The 20406-nt window shown below is 40.0% G+C and overlaps 1 protein-coding gene across 1 annotated transcript; it reads right to left on the bottom strand.

The window, feature by feature from the left end:
* Positions 1 to 1687: 1687 nt before the first annotated feature.
* On the bottom strand, positions 1688 to 19093 carry LOC101478643 (sortilin). Its single transcript, XM_004545100.3, has 20 exons — positions 18794 to 19093; positions 13044 to 13106; positions 12891 to 12964; positions 12688 to 12790; positions 12161 to 12322; positions 11936 to 12009; positions 10937 to 10986; positions 10396 to 10523; positions 9224 to 9368; positions 8979 to 9134; positions 8772 to 8884; positions 8513 to 8615; positions 8260 to 8428; positions 7974 to 8158; positions 7696 to 7885; positions 6289 to 6405; positions 4883 to 4991; positions 3809 to 3921; positions 3578 to 3704; positions 1688 to 3480 (listed from the first exon to the last, which is right to left on the bottom strand). The coding sequence occupies exons 1-20, from the start codon at positions 19028 to 19030 to the stop codon at positions 3466 to 3468; spliced, it is 2433 nt and encodes an 810-aa protein (XP_004545157.1). The 5' UTR covers positions 19031 to 19093; the 3' UTR covers positions 1688 to 3465.
* Positions 19094 to 20406: the final 1313 nt, after the last annotated feature.

Here is a 20406-nt window from a genome sequence, read left to right as displayed (position 1 = left end):
AGGAGTCAGCACCTGCAAAGCCATTCACTTCATGAGAATTGTCTTGTTGTTGCCTCTCCAGTGCGTCTGTTGTCGCTTTCATTTGCACCAACACAGATGAATTGGACACAGAGTGTTTTCTGCTTCCTAACTGCACAGGCTCATAGCTCTGAAGTTAAAAGGACTTTGTGTTATGCTGTGATGACTGAGCAACCCCTTAATTCTTTTTGAGCGCTGTCCTTCTTTCACCGGTAGCAGGCAGCTGGCACTCAACAAAAAGCACAGCTAAGTAAGTGTAGCTTTCATTTACCTACACATTATAAAATCCAGCATTTCTTCTTAATAAACTCCAGTGTAGATATTACCTTTTCTCCTATAGTTTTTATTTTAAATATCTGTCTGCGTGAGTAATGCTACATGTCATATCATGAAATTTGAAACTCAGTTTAGACCGCTTTGCATTAAAAACACCACTTTAACTGGTTTGTTTCTATATGGCATTACCTATTCATAAAATATTAACTTTATGAATGAACCACTTATAAAACAGCACCTTATTTTAAGTGCTTTCAGTAACTTACAAGAACAGTTGATAGAGGTCGTTGATATGTCCCCTTCAATATTGCAATATATTTTGTTGTATACTGAGCAGTAAAGTAAACTGATAACAGTAAAAACTAATCTCCTCAAAAAGGAAAAAAACTGACTTTATGTTCTTTTTAGGGTGTATTTTGACACAAAAATACTATTAAAATAATTGCTGCTAAAGTACTGTAATTTTTTCTATGTACTTTGTGTTGTGTTGAAGAAAACTCCAGCACAAGAGCACAGATGTAAAAGAGAGTATTATTTCAGTCTATAAATGCAAACATTGTTATAAAAACATCTGCTCGACAGAATATTAAATCCAGAGTTACTCATCCCAGCAAACAGACAGCGGAGAAAACGAGATGGAAAGAATGTCACCCATCTTGGCCCCTGATATTTTACAAAACACACAAGGACTAGAACACACGCAACATCACACATCTGTAGACGTAGTGCAATAATAAATCATTAAATACAGGAGACAGCTGGGCTTGTTCTTACTGACAGTTAAGTAAATCAAGAAGGATCAAGCATTAAAAACCTGCTTTCATATCTGACAAAGTCCACCAAACGATCCTTGAGTTATGCCTCAGTATTAGGCCAGCTTATTGCAATAGCTTATTTGCTGGGGTGGTATTGCATCTGCTGGAGAATACAAGCATTAGCCATAAGCCCTACATGTGTGTCAAATGTTATACTTCTTCCATCGCAGATAATAAAAAAGGCAGCCAGCCAACATACCAGCTAAAACACTTGATATTACACAGACATGCGTACTGGGACACAGGTGTAGTTAATTTTATAAAGCAAGCGCTCCTTACGGTCACCAGGCACCATTAATCTTAATACACTGTTATTGTGAACAAAAAGTGAGGTTATGTTTTGTGTTGCGCTGATATCAGATGATTATAGAAATGTTTGCACTTCTTTTTAAAACCACTATCGTTATTTATTTGCTGATTATGCCTGGCTGAAATGTCAGTGAAATACAAACAAACAAACAAACAAACAAACAAACAAACAAACAGCAATGTACTGGCGCATCCTGTTAAACAAAAATATCATAGAAGTTCAAGTAAAGGGTTTGGATGAGCATAAGTTTTTATAATGCTGGCCTAACGTTTGAAAAATATCCATTAAAAGTGCTTTGGCAATAATTCAAATCTTTCATTTTCACCACACTCGCAGGAGAGTGAAAAATAATGACTGTGTTGGGCTGGGTTTCACTAGGCACTAAAAATGAAGGACTAAAATTGTTTACTCTTGTTTACTACAGTTTATATACGTAATAGATTGTTTAAATTGTGTAAGAGGTGCTGTATTGTAATCTAGTGTCTGTGGAGGCCATTTGAGTACAGTGGACTCTTTCTCGTGTTCAAGAAACCAGTTTGGGAAGATTTGAGCTTTGTAACATGACGTTATTGAGCTGGAAGCAGCCATGGGAAGAATGCACTGTGGTGTGGTCTACAAGTGTGCCAAGAAAAATATCCACCACACCATTACACCACCACCATCCCAAACTGATGATAAAAGGCAGGATGGATCCGTGGTTTCCCGTTGTTTCTGACCCTATCTGATTGTCACAACAGAAACTGAGACTCATCAGTCCAGGCAACAGCAGATTGTTGATGCCTGGTCTGCAACAATCTGCTGTTGTCTAATACCTGTGATCCTATGCAGATATACCCTCCACTTCCTGTTCTTAGCTGACAGCAGTCTGGTCTTCCGCTGCTGTAGCCCATCTGCTGTGTAGTGGGTGGTACATTCAGAGATGCTCTTCCGCATACCTTGGTTGTAACGAATGGTTATTTGAGTTACTGTTGGAATCCTGTCAGCTCAAAGCTCCTCTGACATCAACAAGAAATCTCCACCAAGAAAACTTACTAACTGCATATTTTCTCTTTTTCAGACCATTCTCTGTGAAGGAATGGTTGTGCAGGAAAATCCCAGTAGCACAGCAGCTTCTGGTTTTTAATATCCATTATTTGCACACTGAACTAGGAGAACATGTTTTAAAAGCAAGAACTACATTAACTTTGACACATTATCTGGTACCTAACAAAAGATGAAAGGTTCTCCTTAAAAAAAGCCAATTCCAATCACCAATTTGAGTCTTACAATTTCTAGTGCATTAAGCGATTCTGGCCAGTTTTTATCTTCATAGGTCCAGACAGTATGGTTGAAAGAAAAAGACTATTAAAAATAGGTACCACTGTTCACAGGAGTTAGTATCAAATACAAAACCCCAATTTCCCAAAACCTGTGACAAAATGAGGAACAAAAAATTATGTTATTGCTTCATTTTAGCGATTAGCGAAACATATAAAGTGGCCCACCATGAACACAAGGACTGGATCCTAAAGTTTTAAATGTACAGAGTACAAAAACTACTTAACTGACAGCAGATGAAAACTCTGAGCTAAAATACTGATTATTTTCTGTGTCCTGTTTCTCCCATGTTTCCCAGCTCTTAATAAAACATTCTGTGCACCCACATGTCCAAGCTGTAGCAGCTGCATGGTGCTTGTGCAGTGCAACGCGGTCTCTTCTCAGGTCATCATGAAAGGAAACATACAGAGCACAATGGAGCACATTTTCACGCTCAAAGGTCTTTACAGAATTTTCTGTGACAGAGAGAACAAAAGCTCTCCGGGGATCCCAGAGGCTTTCTTCTGTCCCCTCCCAAAATCACCAGTGCGCCTATTTGCTGGGAGTCTCAGCCGGTACAAGGAAGCAATATAGGAAGTCGCCCCGCTGCTGCTGAGTCCTCCGGCCTCCAGGGGATAGCGAGAAGTGAGAAGCAGATGTTAATCAGCATGTGGGAGCAACAGGAATGCCCAGGCATCATGAAAGACTGCTTTAGATTTAGTCTGAAGAGCCTTTGAGTGGGAAGAAATCTTATTCTAAAAGGTCCTATGGGGAGACACAAACAGTATAACAGTGTTTTTAGATAATCACAGCGTTTTAGGTAAAACTAATAAATATAAGGGGCCCTTTACACAACATCTACCTGATCCGAGTCCTCATTGTACTGTGCTTTTCCTGTCTCCATGTAGTGGGGGTCCACATCATCCACTCCTTCTATTTTGTTAGCTTCAGCATGTTCCCTCATAACAGAGTAACGGTGCACGAGGAACCTGATGAGGACAAAAGTCCATATTAGGAAGAAACCGAAGAGATGTGAGTGCATCATTTATTACTGCGGCTGCAAAGGGTGAAAAAAGAAAAGAAAGTAACCCACCGTCCTCCACAGACATATTTCTTAACCAGCCAAACACCTGCGACAGCGCTTGTCAGGAGGATCGCTATGACGACCATGACTATGAGAGCAGTATTCGTTGAACTGTTTTCAATCTGTTCAAGAGACGGGAAAAGTTTAAATATGCAACGCAGTGCACTAGGTTCCTCGGCCTACAGTTTATACGTTATTTGGGCTTCCGAAGTGTCTTTTAAAAAGTAAACAAAAACAAACTTTTTAGTAAGGAAAAGGTAAAGGATCCAAACAAAAAAGGAAAATACACACATCCGTTTTATAGATTTAAAACATTCACAAAGCATGAAACTCAATTAGATCTGTAGAACAATGATGAGCAATAATGCTCCTTAAATTCATTCAAAAAGCAAACACAAATGATTTTGCCCACTGCACCGCCTCATTTTCTGTTACACTGGCTTGACGACATCTTGCTTTGGAAATGACAACAACACTGGAGTCTGAAATCACTGAGTAAGTCATTTTACAATGCCATCATGCTGTTTGCAAAAAATGATTCTGTGACACCACAAGACTTAACTTTTTTTCCCCTGTGCTGTTTTTCCCCTTCTTTCCTTTTCAGTTAGTTAACAAGCCTGCGGTTTAATGCCATTCATTCGATAAGAGTCACCAAGAGAAAGCATGAAAAAGTGACTCTTGTAGGTCAAACTGGCAGAGGAATCACTTTAGAACGCTTACATGTACTAATAAAAGATTAGACAGACTTTTGGGGGAAGTGGTAAAGTTTATGGCTGTTACGTCTCATCAAAAAATGTTCTGCTCTTCATCAGTCTGTATCTCCATTTACCTCTAAACTCTAAATATGTGTGTTTCAATAGTGAAGAGAAACATCAATTTACACTTTCTGTTAACAGATGTTAAAATTTTCACATTTTTACTACATTTGATCAAAAGCTCGACTCAAGCTGCTACGTGATTAGCCATTTCACACCTCCAGTGCTGACCATGCTGAAGATCAGACCCTTCCTTAACTTTCATTTTGTCCCAATAAGTCTATATACTAACGTGCACAGCCTGTATTTCAGAATAAGCAGAACTCACTAGGGAATAAGGAATAAGAGCGTTGCTGGTGCACATCTTCCTCAAGTCCGTCTCTTTCCTAACTGGTTGGAAACCTCCCTCGCACTGGCTGCTGGGAATCTTCCGGTAGCTTGAAAAGGAGGGACAGATATATGTAAGGCGAGACAAAATTCAAAGAAAAGGACATCAGTTACAGCAGAACAACTCAAAATATTATTCCTGACAACAGTGGAGGGAGATTAACAAACACAAAAAAAGTGGGAAAAAGAATGGCCATTTAGAAAATCCTGTCTTGAAGCATGGACACCAACAGTTCCTGAAGTGTCTGTTTGTAAATGGACCTGCTTTTGCACAAGAACTTTGTTACAATTCTGGAAGAACGAGGTCTGGATTTTTTTTCTCAGCTGTCCTTTCTGACACATTAATAAAAAAACTTCAAAGTGCAAATGACACCTAGTGACGATATCTGAACACAGAAATGAAGAAAATTGCGTTTTCATTCAGTTTTCATGCTGCTTTAAGATATTAGATAGATAGATTGTCCTGTCTAAAAGAACACAACTAATAACTCAGAAAATAATTTAGTTAAATATGTGTTTTCAACAACTCAAATCATCAAATTTTTAGAATATTTTCTGCTTCTCCATCTAAGATTTGCAGGCCCATTGACCCACTTTCATGCCATTTTTCTAGCAGACTGAAATCAGAGACAGTTGGCTATTCTAAAAACTGATGTTTTATGATGTTTTTATTACAACAAGTGTGTTGTACAGCTCTCTCCATGCCTTTTCATCTGATATATCACTTGATATGGTTTCCTGACATTTTTCTCACCAGTTAAGCTTTGACTTTTATTTTTATTTTAAATGTTAAATTATTTAAATTAAATAAGCTCAAGCTCTTATTTCTATCTAGGCTCACAAAAAACATGATATCTTGAAAAGTGGATGCTAGACTGCTCACAGACAGACAGACAAGCAGAACAAAGGGAGTATATAATCGAGAGTGTGTGTTTTTGATTAGTAAATATGGTATATAATTATATTCCTCCCCATTGCTAAAATAAAACACAATACTTTTTAACGTTAAATTCATAATCACAGAAATGAAGAAAATGCTATTTTCTTTTAACTTTCATGCTGGATTGAGCAAAGATCACAAGCTGTACCACAAAAACAAAAATATCAGTACATAGCCGAACCCCCCCAAAAATGATCTGATTGCCTTGGACGTTGCATTTCACACATGCCAGGTGAGTCCAAGAAGAGTTCAGGGGTGTTGTGGATGTGTAAAAATGGTTTGTGCATCTCAGGCACAGGGATAGTATGTATAATATGCAAAATGTGTATTATAATTATAATGCATAATGTATCTTGGTTAGTAAGAGGTTTTGGTTTTTTTTGGGGGGGGGGTAAAAATGTCCTCACCCACTGGTCTGCAGCTGTTCAGTGGTCCCATTTAAACAGAACTCCAAAGGACGGTCCTTCAACTCTTCCTGCTCCACACACTCTGAGCTGTTCTCTGGTCGGTAATACCCAAAATCACTGCAACACAAAGCTGTGTCATTTCTACACTAATGCACTGTTGAATGCAAAAAGCTGAAGATTCATTGAACTGTCAAATATGCAAATAAGATAAGATAGATCAAATTTAGACTATATGGACAAAAATATTGGGCCACACTTGTTTATCACTGTATTCCAGTATTTTATTCAGTCCCACTGGTGTAGAAAAGCAAACACCTAGCCATGCAGTCTACATTTACACATTTGTGGAAGAGTGATCTCACTGTATTTGAGAGTGGTACTGTAATAGTCAGTTCATAAAATTTCTTCCCTTCTAGACATTCCACGATCACATGTAAGTGATATTATTGCAAAGTGGAAGCAATTAGGAACCACAGCAAGTCACAGGTACAGTTACAGACTGGATGTTGAGGTGTAAAAGTCACCAGTATTCTACTGACTAAATAACTGCACAGGTCCAAACCTCTTCTGTCATTAACATCAGCACAAAAGCTGTGCGCTGGGAGCTTCATGGCAGCTGATCAGCAGCTACATGCAAGCTTTACATCCCCAGGAGCAATCCAAAGCATTGGATGGAGCACGTTGTCACTGGACTCTGGATCAGTAGAAACATGTTCAGTGAAGATAAATCTAAATGCTTCAGCTTACCAAGATATTTTTGAAAATTCTCTCCTTACAGCTTTGTGGGAACAGTTATGGAAAAACCCCTTCTTTCCAGGATGACTGCGCGCCTGTGCACAAAGCAAGGTTCATAAAGACATGGCTGGATGAGTTTGGTGTGGAAGAATTTGACTGGTCCAGACAGAGCCCTGACCTCAAACCCATTGAACACCACCTTTGGGTTGAACTAGAAAAGAGATTAAAAGCCAGGTCCTCTTTACCAACATCTGAGCTTATAAATGCCATTCTGGATGAATGGGCAAAAATTCCCACACACATTCCAAAAATGCTGTAGAAAGCCTTCCCAGAAGAGTGGAAGCTGTTATAGCTATAGTCCAACTTCATATTAATGCCTTTGGAATTAGAAATGGATGTCATAAAGGTTCCTGTGGGTTTGATGTGTACGTGTTCCAATACTTTTGTCCACATAGTGTATTTTGAACTAGTAGAGAGACTGAATAGCAGAATAAATAATGTGTTGAAGGAAAAAGTCATGCATAAAGAGCATTTCTACAAATATAATGTATACCCCACAATCTTCTTATGTAAAAATCAAAATCCAGTTTCAAGAATACCATAATAAAGTCACAAGTTCATCTATTACACCAATCACTTGCACAAAAGGAGATGAAGTGAACAAGGAGATACCAGTGATAATCATCCAGTGTACATGGACAGGGGGACAGCCTCTTGGTGACTGCATAGTCCCTCCCGTTCCAGCAAACAGAGCCTTTCCTCAGGCGTAAGAAGGTCTCTTTATAGCCCAGCAAACAGCCATCATTAGAACCAGTGGTGTCTGAAGAGTGAGCCAGCCACTGCACGTAGTCTCCTTCTGTGCCTGCAAAAGCAAACACGCACATTATCATAGTGAAAACACACTTGCTGTAATGCTGCACAAACATCGCCATCCTCTGTGCCTTACTCACAGTCTCTGGTGAGGAGCTTCCTGAAGTCTATAGTGATCACCACCCATTTACTGAAGTCCTTCCTGTAGCCCCACAGGCTGACGTTCATGGAGCGAGAGCCAGGCTCACTGTCCATGCCACTGAAGTGAAGTGGGTCATTGGTGAAGTTATATGTATGCCAGCACTGTCCTTCATCTGTGGAAAACCTGATGGGTGGTTAAAAAAAACATTAGCTGCAAAAGTGACGCACACAAACACTTACATATATGTCACAAAATGCTAGACAGTGTTTAACAGTTGTTCGCACTTTATCTGGCTGACAGGTAAGTTAGTGTGCTCCACAGCCACCAGCAGGCCTCCTGAGTCCAGTATAGCATAATGATGGGGTCCCTTGAGGGCCAACATCCATGAGTAGCCCCCATCATCAGACACATACACATCAGGGAAAAGAACTGAATCTGCATCTTCAACACTGCCTGGAGAAAAGGGAGGGAGACTATCAAGAAACATTCAGTAAAACTGATTGCACTGAAAGAATTTGGTGGCTTGGTGTGTCTTACCGTGGGCCAGAATGAGGCCCACTGCACTGGGCTGTGAGAGAGGAAGCATGGGGACGTTCATCTTCATGGTGGTGCTGTAGGAGGCGTGGATGTGTAGCCTGCACTGTAAAGACACAGTGATGAAAACAATGTTTACACACTGGCTCGTACTGAGAAATTAAATCCGTTTGAAAGAGTTCATTTTGGGGCATTACAAGAGGTCACATGCGACCACATCCTAATAAAAATATACTCCAATACTTGTGTCTGTGTGTCTCACTCTGTTAGGTCTGTTGGTAGAGGTGTCAGTGTTACAGTGGCTGTTCTCTGGTCTGCGCAGCCTCTGCCACTTTGCTCCTTGGTCATAGGTGATTACAGTCTCCACTGTGCCATCTGCAAAACAAACATGATGGATTCAAAATTCACTTAAATTCCTAGCAGAAGATAATTTTCACATTTTCTACATTTAACTAGTGTGTTAACTGACCGTCTGCGAGCACACTGGTCATGTAGACGCCCCTGAGTGAATGGATGACAGTGAAGTCAGTGTCACTTCCTGTGGTTGTGTAGAGGTGGCGCTCCAGAGACTTGGAGAACACAGTTCCTCTGTCATCTGACACATAGATGGTTCCAACACCAGAGTCTGCCCCGCACAGAACACATGTCTGGATTATACACTTGGATATGTTAACTGATAGCAGAAGAGAAATCATCATCAGCACCAGTTCTTACCACCGGGGTCATCCACGTGCATGAAGATCACGTCCTGATTGGCTGCCAGGATGGAATAAAACTGCTCGTGGGTGACTGTAGGAAGCTGAGCCATGTTCCACGTCTCGCCGCCATCTACTGAGACGTGGATCATACGCTCTGTACTCTGTCACACACACATTCACAGACACAATTACTGCACAGAAGGTGTATTTATGCTACTTTTAGTGGGAATCATTACACCAAAATCCAGGCACCTGTATGACACTGTTGGTTATACAGTATATGCTCATCGCCTACACCCCGTATTATTAAAGACACCCAGTCTGTCTCTTTTATTTGCCTTTACACCAGACATTAAAACATTAAATTCTACATGAAATATGTGAGTTCAAGGAGTGTGAGTAAATTCCTCTGCATGCATGGCTTATACTGTATTCCCAGTCAAGCAAAGCATCGTTGGAAATACGTTTATAAAACTGTGCTTTTATCTTGAAAGCTAAGCCAGGAGGAAGATGTAGACGGCCTTTCAACTTTGTGTGAGCAGATCATCATCTTAAGAATGTGGGCCAGGCCAACTCCAGATACAGTCACACTAAACAAACTGCATTCCAGTCACAATCCAAGCATTTACACTACAAGCATGCGATTTTGAGTAGAGACAAGCTATAAATAATATTTATAAGACAACTAATAATAATATATAGCAAGTAAAATCAAATATTTTAATATCCATGCAGGAAAAAGATCGTTTTAAAAGACAATAAAGTCATAATGTAAAGTGCATTATAAATAAAGATGCTATGCTATGCTATAAAATTAAAGAGCAGATGACTCTTTGCCAGACAGATGTATTGTATAACAAATAGTTATTGCATGAGGTATGAAAGATTTCCTGTATCTGTGTTTAGTTACCCAGATAGGATATCCAGATACAGACTGAACATTAATGCCAGATGTCACAAACTATTTGAACGCTTTAAGTGAGAAGATGTATTTTTGTTTTGCAAACTGAGTAAAGAAAGCATAGAAAGAAGAAGAAGAAGAAGAAGAAAATGGGTGTACAAATAAACAACTACACCCAATGCCACTAAATACACAGACTGCAAAAATGCAATGTCTGTTCACAAAACAAACACACTCAGCTCTTAAAGAATAAAGGTACAAAGGTGCGCGCACACACACAGACGTACCGTGCCAGTCATGATGGAGGCGAAAACAAATCTTCCTCCAAGTACAAATGAGTAAACTCTCGTTGCAATGGTGTGGAAACTTTTACCGTAGTCGAATGTCTTTCGTAGATGTAACATGCCTTTGTCATCTGACAGAAAAAAAAAGGTGAAGTTAGTGAAGTTAGTTATCATTGAACGTGTTAATATAGCGCTTTACCCACATAAAGTGGGGATACATATCTCTGCTGCTTTAATAAGTCTGTTAAAGGAATGGATTGAGTTGCACATAGATGGAATTTCTTGATTGGAAATAAATCATGAAATAAATACTGAAATACGAGAAACTTTTTATACTGTGTGGATCTATTCGTGTGTAAGAATCCATTTGGTTTAGACTGCCAAGTTGAAAGTAACTCATGACTGTCAACAACAAGGCACAACTTTTAAGGAACGATAAACCTGGGTCCGCGTTCGGATACGACACATTCAGGTGGTGTGGATTCATAAAAGGAGTGCATGTCTGAAAGGGCTTCTGTGGAGGGATGGTGTTATCTTCACTTACTGCATGATCCGTTGTTGTTTGTGGTAAAGTAGATGCTATTCTTTGGACCCCTGTGTGTGAGAAAAACAAACCATAATCGGGTAGAATCAGACGGCGGAGGGAAAGATCTAATTGCGCTAACATTGTTTAACATCTGTAAATCAAATGTAGATCCACTTTTGGAACTTATATAAATTGCAGATTATGGTTATGGTTTTAAAGTGCTGGTGTGAGCAAGGCAGACATCAACCCTGGTTACCTTGGTTACCCCCCCCCCACACACACACACACACACAGACACCCCCCACAAGTTCTGTCGGGTTTTGTTCGCTGCCAAACAAGATGAAGGTTTTCACACTGCACAGATTCTGGTTCAAGGACTGCGGGCTGAATAAGAATGCCACTGCTGACTCATGATTCAGTCTGACAGCAACCTCAGCTCCCTGGCTCTGCAGTCAATTTAGGTTGAGGCCTAAATGACAGCTGTGGTCGCACAGAGCTATCACAATCTTCCCACAATGCAGCGCTAACAACCGCAGGCTGACACCGCAACCTCATGTGAACTCTGGTGTTCAAATAAAACCAGAGTCAGGATGGGGGATACAGACTGTGGTGAGGAAAGCAGCTGGAAAAACAACAATGGACAAAGAACACACACACTCCTATTTTTACCAAAAGCAAAGACGTACATGTTGACTGTTTGTAAACCCACACGGACAAATGTGCCTGTCAGTGATGGAAACTTGTGTTTTATGAGAAACATTTATTTTATGTGTAAGCACCAGTGGCCTTTAACCTGGGCCCGAAATTCACTCTTGGCTCAGAAACAGAGAGCAGGAATCCTGTCTAAAGGAAGCGCGCACTGCTTTATGTTTATATGTCACTTTCATTAAAGTTGAGGGAAAGTCTCTAAGAAAAAAAAAGGCCAAAGGTAAGGTTCACACCCCTCACCTGTCCTGATTGTCTCCCCTGTCCTTAATTATACTTTAACATCAATCTGATGGGGAGGTCAGTTCTTACCATCTGACCAAACACACACTGTCGTGGATCTTCCTCCAGGTGGCACCAAAGTCCTCAGACAACCACAGGTCCATCTTAAAAGAAAAAAGCTTTGTCAGTAAAAAGGGAGTACATGTTTATTTTTAGTATTTACCCATTCCTAATTGAGAAATTAGGAAGGAAATGGTTCACTTCAGGAGAAGAGAGGTTTTCTTTTATTGAAACTCCAAATCCCTGACTATATACCATGATACTGAGTGTCAGAAGTTTGTTGCAGTCCCCGGGGTTGTACAGGATCTGAATGAGGGGCTCAAATGGCAGGTCGGTGGAAACAAAGGTCAGTCCAAAGTCCTGCGAGCGAAACAGCCGAAAACCCCCGACGTCGGACACATCACCGCTCAGGATCACCTGATGCCAAACAAAAGAGCCAGAGTTAAATCAATCGGTCACGTAGCTGATGAGAGAGAAAACACATTTAAATCAAACCAAAGCACTGAACATTATTCAGGTGGGGATTCGTTGCTTTTCTTCATTTTATGTCAGTGGATTATCAGATCAAATAAACATTTTGGAGATGCCACCTGTGAATCAGAGGATTACAACTGACATTTATTTACTGTTTTCTTTAGATGTAAACAACAGAAGAACTGAGGAAATTGTGCTGTTTTACTGAAAACACAAGTAGATGAGAAATGATCCACAACTGCAAAAACCTTTGAGGATACTTCATCGTATTGCACTGCATGTACTGACTCTTTTAAAGAATCACTCACCTTCCCTGAGTGGTCTGGACTGATAGCGATGCCGAACTCTGTCTGGATGAAGGTGTGGTTAATCAGATGAGTCACGTCTTTGAACGTCTTCCCATAGTCTTCACTGACACACAGACAAGGTTGCAGTTAGACCCTCAGACCACTGTAATTAGTAAAAGTTTAATAAAGCCACTAAACCAAACCAGCAGCGAGGCACTTCTCACCTCCTGTAAAGGTTAGACTGGCCGAAGCGGATCATGAACAAAGGCACCTGAAAGGTTGTCAACACCAGCAGCACCTGGGGTGAGAGATGAATGGAGTTACACAGAAATCAAGCATCATCTTGGAGTTATATATTGTCATACACATGAACTCACCCCTGATCCATTGCCCACCCAGGCTAAAGACAGTGAACCCAATGTCTGCACCTTGAACGTGAACTGAAAGGGAGGGAAAAAAAGAAGACATTTTAGTGAAAATACAGAAAACACTGCTGTTTACTAAAAACTAGACACATGAACGGAGAGGACAGCTTGAATTTTCCATACTGTCCAAAGCAGCTCGGTCATTTGGATGCACTCTGCCTGTGTGACCTACATTCCTGTGTAAATCACAAAGACGAAGCCAGAGAACAACACACTTTGCTAATGTCTCGAACGCAGCAAGAACACTCTCTCAAACACATGACAGACATTAAGGCTGAATGTAGCCAATTTTTCCGGTGTTTACCTTAACAGTCACTTACTAATACATTCCTCAAGCCCCGAAAGACTCAAAGTTCAAAATAAAAGGAACAGGTGTGACATAATATTAGAGGCACGGAGGGAGCAGAACTACTATTTCCCAACTCTGACAGAAAAACAACATTCCTCTTCATTCATCCCGACTGAAGCTCAAGTGTTTGGTCTCTAGCCACAGCCCACAATGTTTGGAGTCTGAGGGAGCAGGTTACTCCCCTCCTCTCTTTAGCTGGAGGGACAAAGATGTTTTCAAGGTGAGTACAGCCCAAAAGCGTCTGTGTCCATAAAGCCACAGAAGATGGTCACGCCTGCCGTATGCCTCCTGCATCCATCTGTTCCTATTTTGATCGTATAACTATTTTACAACCCCGTTTGCAATCCTCTTTTCATCCTATTGGTCAGTTTTTTTAAAAAGTCATATGTGCTGTCCTCCCCAAAACTCACTCTCTAGCTTGAACCTACAGGCTAAATGTCAAGACTTTAAAGATTTTTACGAGATATAAGAAAGCAAAACTATTAGCATATGCTCCACTAGACATGTTTTAATGAGACTACACAGCTACAAGTATTAGCATTCTAAGTATATCGTTAGTTTTTTTAATCACCTTAACACAATTTATGATACTATTAGATAATGCGAATAAGGATTAAATAAGCAGATATGAATATAAATATGTACATATAGAGTACACACACATACTTAAATTTTCCCAGACAACCAAGGCAAAGTTTTCAGAGGACTCTATGAAAAGTACTCCTCCCACTTCCCAGTCTTCGTTATAGTGTTGCTTCAGTTTATTGAGGTTTGAACTGATGCACAGCTCTCTTAAGGACTTTGACTGGACCATTGCAACACCTTGATTCTTTTCTTTTTCAGCCATTTGGTTGTACATTCGCCCCTGTGCCTTGGATAATTGTCCTGTTGCATGACCCAGTTTCGGCCAAGCTGTTGGACAGATGGCCTCACGTTTCACTCTAGAATACTCTGGTATAAAGAGTAGTTCATGGATCATAACATGGAGAGTCTAAATTTACTTGGAAGTCCACTCTTGTGAAGACTGTGGGGTTGCTTTAATACACCCTTGCATGCTCCAGACCAATAAGCTGCAAAAACTTGTGTTTTTAATCGAAGTGTTCACACTTGCTGATGATCATCTAATCAAGGGCATTGGATTAGCAGCAGCTGGCTACTGCTACTTACCCTCTTAATTCCTGTGGAAGCAGTAAGGTTGGACTTATCACTGCACTGAGTCATGTTAAAAACTACTGAAGAGGCTACAGGAGCTTATAGCAAAGTAATGCTTTGAGATAAATGCTTGTGAACATGCTAAAAATGCCAGCAATGCCACTAATAACAAGCAGAGTTTTCAAACCATGCAAATACAAGAAGAGCTGAGGCTGATGGGAATGTCATTAGCTGTGCTGGTATCTTGCTCAAAATCAACATAATTGTAGAAACTGAAATGCGGGATGACTACCAATGCTAAAATCAACAAAGTTAATATAATTCATCCTGAGGAGGACATAAATGACTGTACAATCACAGCAGAGCATGAGAATATAAGGTAAGCAGAGGAGTCATATCATAAAATGTAAAATATTATGATCATTTCAAACTAAACAATATGAAATTTAAGTCATGTCTTGTCCTAATACTAAGTCTTTGCAAATGTTTCTGCCAGTTGCTATCACACCTGTGTTAAATTTAAACCAGTGGGACACTTTCCACATCGGTTTCTCTGAAACTCTATATGGACTAAAGCTGACTTGCCCAGCTGCAGTACACACACCTAAACGATCAAACACTGCATTTATATCATAGGTTGTCTTTTTTTGTTTTTTACCTAGTATTTAACCAGGAAGTGAAAACTCCTCAGATTTATAATCTCCTCTATAAGATTATCACGGGCCAAGATAGACATCTAAATGTAGGAATTAACATCATGTATGTAAAAATGAAGATATGCCTGAACCAGTTGAACATGGCCTCACATACCAGACATGACCTCATGCTGTGTCTCATGTTGGATTTAAGGGTCCAGAGCTGCTCTGTAAAGGCTTCTCTAACCTCCCGAATCTGGCATTTAGTTCAGTAACAACAAAACTTCTGGAGTGTACATCACAAATAGACACATACAAACATCTATACAAGCAGACTCAATAACACACAGTCTGTGGGTGGGAGCACAGTAAAGTCCTCTCACAGAAAAGGCAACACAATGAGCTCCTTATTCTCTCTGCTTCAGCAATGTTTACACGCATAAAACTTCAGAAGGAGGTCAAATGCTGAGGCTCTGATCTCACACATGAAGCAGCGTTGCAAGCCTCTGCTGTTCGACTACGATTTGAGTTCCAAGCTGTTTGCTAGATTCTTATTCTCCAGGAATACCAGAAAAGAAGAAAAAATTAATGCTAATTAATTTTTAACTAATACATTTACAAAGTGATTAAAAAAAAATCATGATTATTGCCCATTTTAAGTCTATGAGCGAAATTTTAATCTCTCAAATAATTAGCTGCTTGGGCAGCACATCAAAATCTTTTTGTTTGGTCTTTTTCATGTTTTTCTTTCCAGGCTAGCAGCATGGCTCGTCAGATGGCAATGCCAATCTGTCATCTGTTGGCTCCAACACTAAATGTTAGCATGCTAAAAAAAAAAAATGGAAGACCTATCATATCATATTTGATACTTGAGTTTTTGAGACTTCTGCATCACCAGTCTTTGTTTTCCTCACCAAAAAACCTAAACTGCAGAATTAAAAAAAAAAAAAAAAAAAAATGCTGGATGTGGCAAATAAAATGCAAACTGAAGTTCATATAGTCAAATTAATGGGGGTTTTTTTCTGTCAAAAGCTTCAAAGAGTCTTTTGTTTTTTCAAAAGAAATTAAAATTTTCTGGCAATTATTTCATCATTTGGGCTTTAAATGGATACGGCAGCCTGATCTATGAAATAGATAGCAGTGGACTAGACTGTTAGATCTTCTGATAATTTATGTATCCATAATAAACTGAATAATGAAAAACTAATCAACTGCCCAAATCCAGCTAAACCTTCACATTTTTGCTGGTAGAAACAAAGGAAGTAAAAACTATAAGATATTGACATATCTGTCTTTAAATAAGGGCTTACTGTATATAGTATATACATAAAGTAGCATCAGTTTCATTGTTACATTAACAACGTAGTTCACTGAATAACGGATTAATGTGAAGACACAGCTGGACTCTGCCACATGTGCTGCAGGCTGTGCAGAGAGGATGGTAAACACGGGAATCAAGCATCTTTGCCTGCACCACCCTCTGTAAGGAAAGTTTTCATATCAATACATATCTGCTATGTTAAATACATATTCAGCATGTTTGATTGATGCTATTAGATGCAGCAGGCTAATTTTTCCACTGAAGTAGTGCAAGTTGATCATGGGTTCTACCAGTGCCTCCTTCATTTATACTTTGTCGTTCTTGTATGTTCCCTGTGTATCAACAAGGCCAGATTTCTTTCTGACACACACCATGTGGTACACCAGCTCTGCTGCTTTCCTTGGTGCTCCAGCAGCTGGCTGCACCCCAGCTACCCTGAGGACAGAGCACTTTTTTCCTGTTTGTTTTGTTCTTTTTGGCCTGAGGGAACGGGAGACAGGATAGAGTCTGAAGAAGGGGGGGGAAAAGAAAAGAAAAACAAAACAAGCTAGTTTGTTAACCTGAGTCAGCTAAATGAACCTCGCACAAACGGGGAAAATACGTTAAGGCTTGGGCTGGCTGACAGAACACATCCTGTGTAGTCTACCAGGTCTACAAAAACCACAAAAAGGAGCACAGAGAGAAGGAGGTCAGCTGTGTCTGATCTGATAATTTACACAGCCATCTGGAAAATAAGGAGCGCATAATACAGATCTAAATCCTTTTTCCCCTCCTGATCTAGCATGCAGCTCTGATAACTCAGACATCAGCCCACAGTGGAGATCAGATGAAGTTTAGCAGAAGAACGTGGGGAATGTTTGTCAGGGAGAAAGGCCCGGAGGAGAAGGGAGGAGCCTGCTCTCTGAAAACACACTGAATTATTTTCACGGTCGATAGAAGACCAGGTGTTTCATTCAGTGAAATGATGTAACACCACCTATTACCTTCACACACACCAAAGTGGTGTATCCATGATTTCAGAGGACAATACACTGGTTTACAATCTACCCCTAACTTTAAAACATGTGGCTGACATTATGGATGTGTTTTTGTCCCCATAAGGAAGATAAGTCCCCGCAATGTATAAAGAGATTCAAGACCCCCACAGCATTAGTAATACATGCACAACTAAGACACACACACACAACATGAAAATGATCCTGTGGAGCTTTGTTGTAACTTCTTATGAGTTTGTTGTTATTGTGCTTCTGGTTGGATGCTCAGTTGTTGTTTGTCTGAGAATAAAAAAAAGAAGAAAAAAACTGTACTTCATGCCTACCACCATTCCACTATCTCATGGCGATTCCAAAGAGGTAGTAAAGGTATGCTATCAGCCGGCTCTTCCAAGATCCCTCCAGACACGAGGAACACAGTCAAATGCGTATGACTGTATGCTGTTACATTCTCCATTCACCCAGCACCATTAGTCCATCAGAGCATGAAAACACAGAGTCAGCAAGCACCACACATGTGGAGCGCTGACCTACATTAATCCAGATCAATTAAAAAAGGTTGCAACAGAAAGAACTAGAAAAATGGGAGAACTGGCTGAAACTGGCAGATTACTTAACTAAACCACTTTCACCTTCTCCACGTTTTCTTTGTTTGTTTATTGACTAGTTACAAATAAATATCATACACAATATCAAATATTTTGATATTCAGTAAATCTTTGGAATCTTTTTAAGGACTGATTGTCCCGTGTGCCAGTAAAAAGTACATCTTAAAGTTTTATACAGGTGCTCGAAGCAAACAAACTGGAGATCCCTGTAAAAACATTTATAAATCAAATAATAATTGATTAAACAATATCAGATTTACTAATAACAGAAAAATTTAATAGTCCTCTATTTTTATTTGTTTTTCTATTAAATAAATCTTTGACATAATCGTATTAGTCTTTTTTTTTCTTTTTATCCCAAACTGTCCTGAACTCACATACTCAACATTAATTAATGAGCATTTAAGTTAGTTAAACGTATTGAGTTAATTTTATTTGATTGAATGACTATCAAAATTTCTTTCCATCGGTTGATCGACTAATCTACAAACCCCTTCAGTAATTAGAAGCAGTTTAATATGCAAGATTCACATCTTTCCTTGTGTGCATCTGTTAGGAAAATGTTTGGAAATGTTACGAGCAACTCCATCATGTGAGGAATAAGCTCACGTGTAATCCTGTCACTGTGGGTGTGAAGTCACTTACAGTGCTGGTGTCGTTCAGCAGGGCTGACTCTACTCCGGGCAAAGCTGTACATGTCTGTTCATTCAGTCCTGCGCTGCGCTTCGGCAGCTCCTTCCTCTCTGGAATAAGTCGCTCCTCATCACCACCCAATTCCCCCTGCAGCCTCCTCAAATGTGAAAACTTTCCCCCTTCGTACTGATGTTTGCCCAGCGCAGACGAAAACAGCCCGAGCGCCAAAATGCAAGATGCGGAGATCATTATGAACCCAGCGGTGTCCAACTCGAGACTCCTGCGAGAAACTTCACTGTCCCACCACCAGTTGCCCCCCTCATCACCCAAAGCATCTTCCACAGCGGCCCATCCACCGCGGCACCGGATTGGTCGGGACCAGAATAACCTGTGATATAATTGGACGGCGTCGATCTTTCTCGACTGAGTGTCACACCTTTTCTGGGGTTGAACTGCCCCCTGGTGGAAGGACCGCGCAAAACTTACTAGCGCTTTTGAGTGTTGTTGAATTATTTTCTCTGAATTTGTTTGGGATTCCAAGAAGCAAATAGAAAAGTAGAACAAATAATCTACAGCACGGCTTCCTTCTCTCTCCCTCTCGCTCTTTTTTTTTTTGCACAGCAGCGGTAGTTTCACTTTTTATTGTGAAACAGCTAGTGAAGGTTCTTACATACAGATCCCTCAAAATAAAACTTAAGTTTTTTAATACAAAAAATATATTTTAAATTTGTTTGGTTTCTTTTTTGTATTAGTTGACAAAAAAAAATGCATCAACAGTTGAGGAATTACAGCCATTTTATACTTAGACCCTGTTTCTGAGGTTTAAAATTAATTAGCCAAACTAAGATAATTACAATATACAAGGATTGTTTTCAGTGTTTTGAATGAAATCTTTTGCAGTCAGTGACTGTGTAAAGCACAGGTGTCAAACTCCAGGCCTCGAGGGCCAGTGTCCGGCAGGTCTTAGATGTGTCCTTGATCCAACTCAGCTGATTTAAATGTCTAAATGACCTCCTCAACATGTCTTGAAGTTCTCCACAGGCCTGGTAATGAACTAATCATTTGATTCAAGTGTGTTGACCCAGGGTGAGATCTAAAACCTGCAGGACACTGGCCCTCAAGGCCTGGAGTTCGACACCTGTGGTGTAAAGTCTTGAAACCATGGACATCATGTATCATGTATCTTCCTGGTCGAGATGCTCTGCAGGCTTTTACATCAGCCACCTTTCTTTCGCATTATTCTTCGATTCAGTTGTGAAGCACCGTCCAATCAGTTTTTCAACATTTGGAGTATAAGCAGAGTGTATAGGCCTGTATACTTGAGAATCCTGCTGCTTCCATCAGCAGCCACACATACCCAAGCCATAATACTGCCTCCACCATGTTTGTCAGATAATGTAGTATGCCTCAAATAATGACCCGTTTCTGTCCTCCATACTTTTCTCTTTCCATTATTCTGGTAAAGTCATCTGTCCAAAGAATTTTTTCCAGAACTGTGCAGGCTCTTTCTAGAAAAAAGTCTTTTCCAGCCTTCCTGTTTTTATAATCAGCATTTTGAATCTTGTTGTAAACTCCTTCTCCAATCATAAAAACATGATTGCAGATCTTGACAGTGATGCGCCTGT

Source organism: Maylandia zebra, linkage group LG5 (assembly GCF_041146795.1).
Source record: "Maylandia zebra isolate NMK-2024a linkage group LG5, Mzebra_GT3a, whole genome shotgun sequence".
NCBI classification, from domain to species: Eukaryota; Metazoa; Chordata; class Actinopteri; order Cichliformes; family Cichlidae; genus Maylandia; species Maylandia zebra.
The sequence above is the reverse complement of the archived record's forward strand: the minus strand, read 5'-3'. Positions and strand labels throughout refer to the sequence as shown.

Bases quoted from the DNA above. Each gene is read 5' to 3' on its own strand.
- LOC101478643 (XM_004545100.3), bottom strand. From the start codon at position 19,030: ATGATCTCCGCATCTTGCATTTTGGCGCTCGGGCTGTTTTCGTCTGCG. The intron at 12,323-12,687 runs GTGAGTGATTCT...GTTTGGCATCAG, and splicing joins GTCCAGACCACTCAGGGAAG to GTGATCCTGAGCGGTGATGT. The intron at 8,429-8,512 runs GTAAGACACACC...CCTTTTCTCCAG, and splicing joins GGGCCTCATTCTGGCCCACG to GCAGTGTTGAAGATGCAGAT.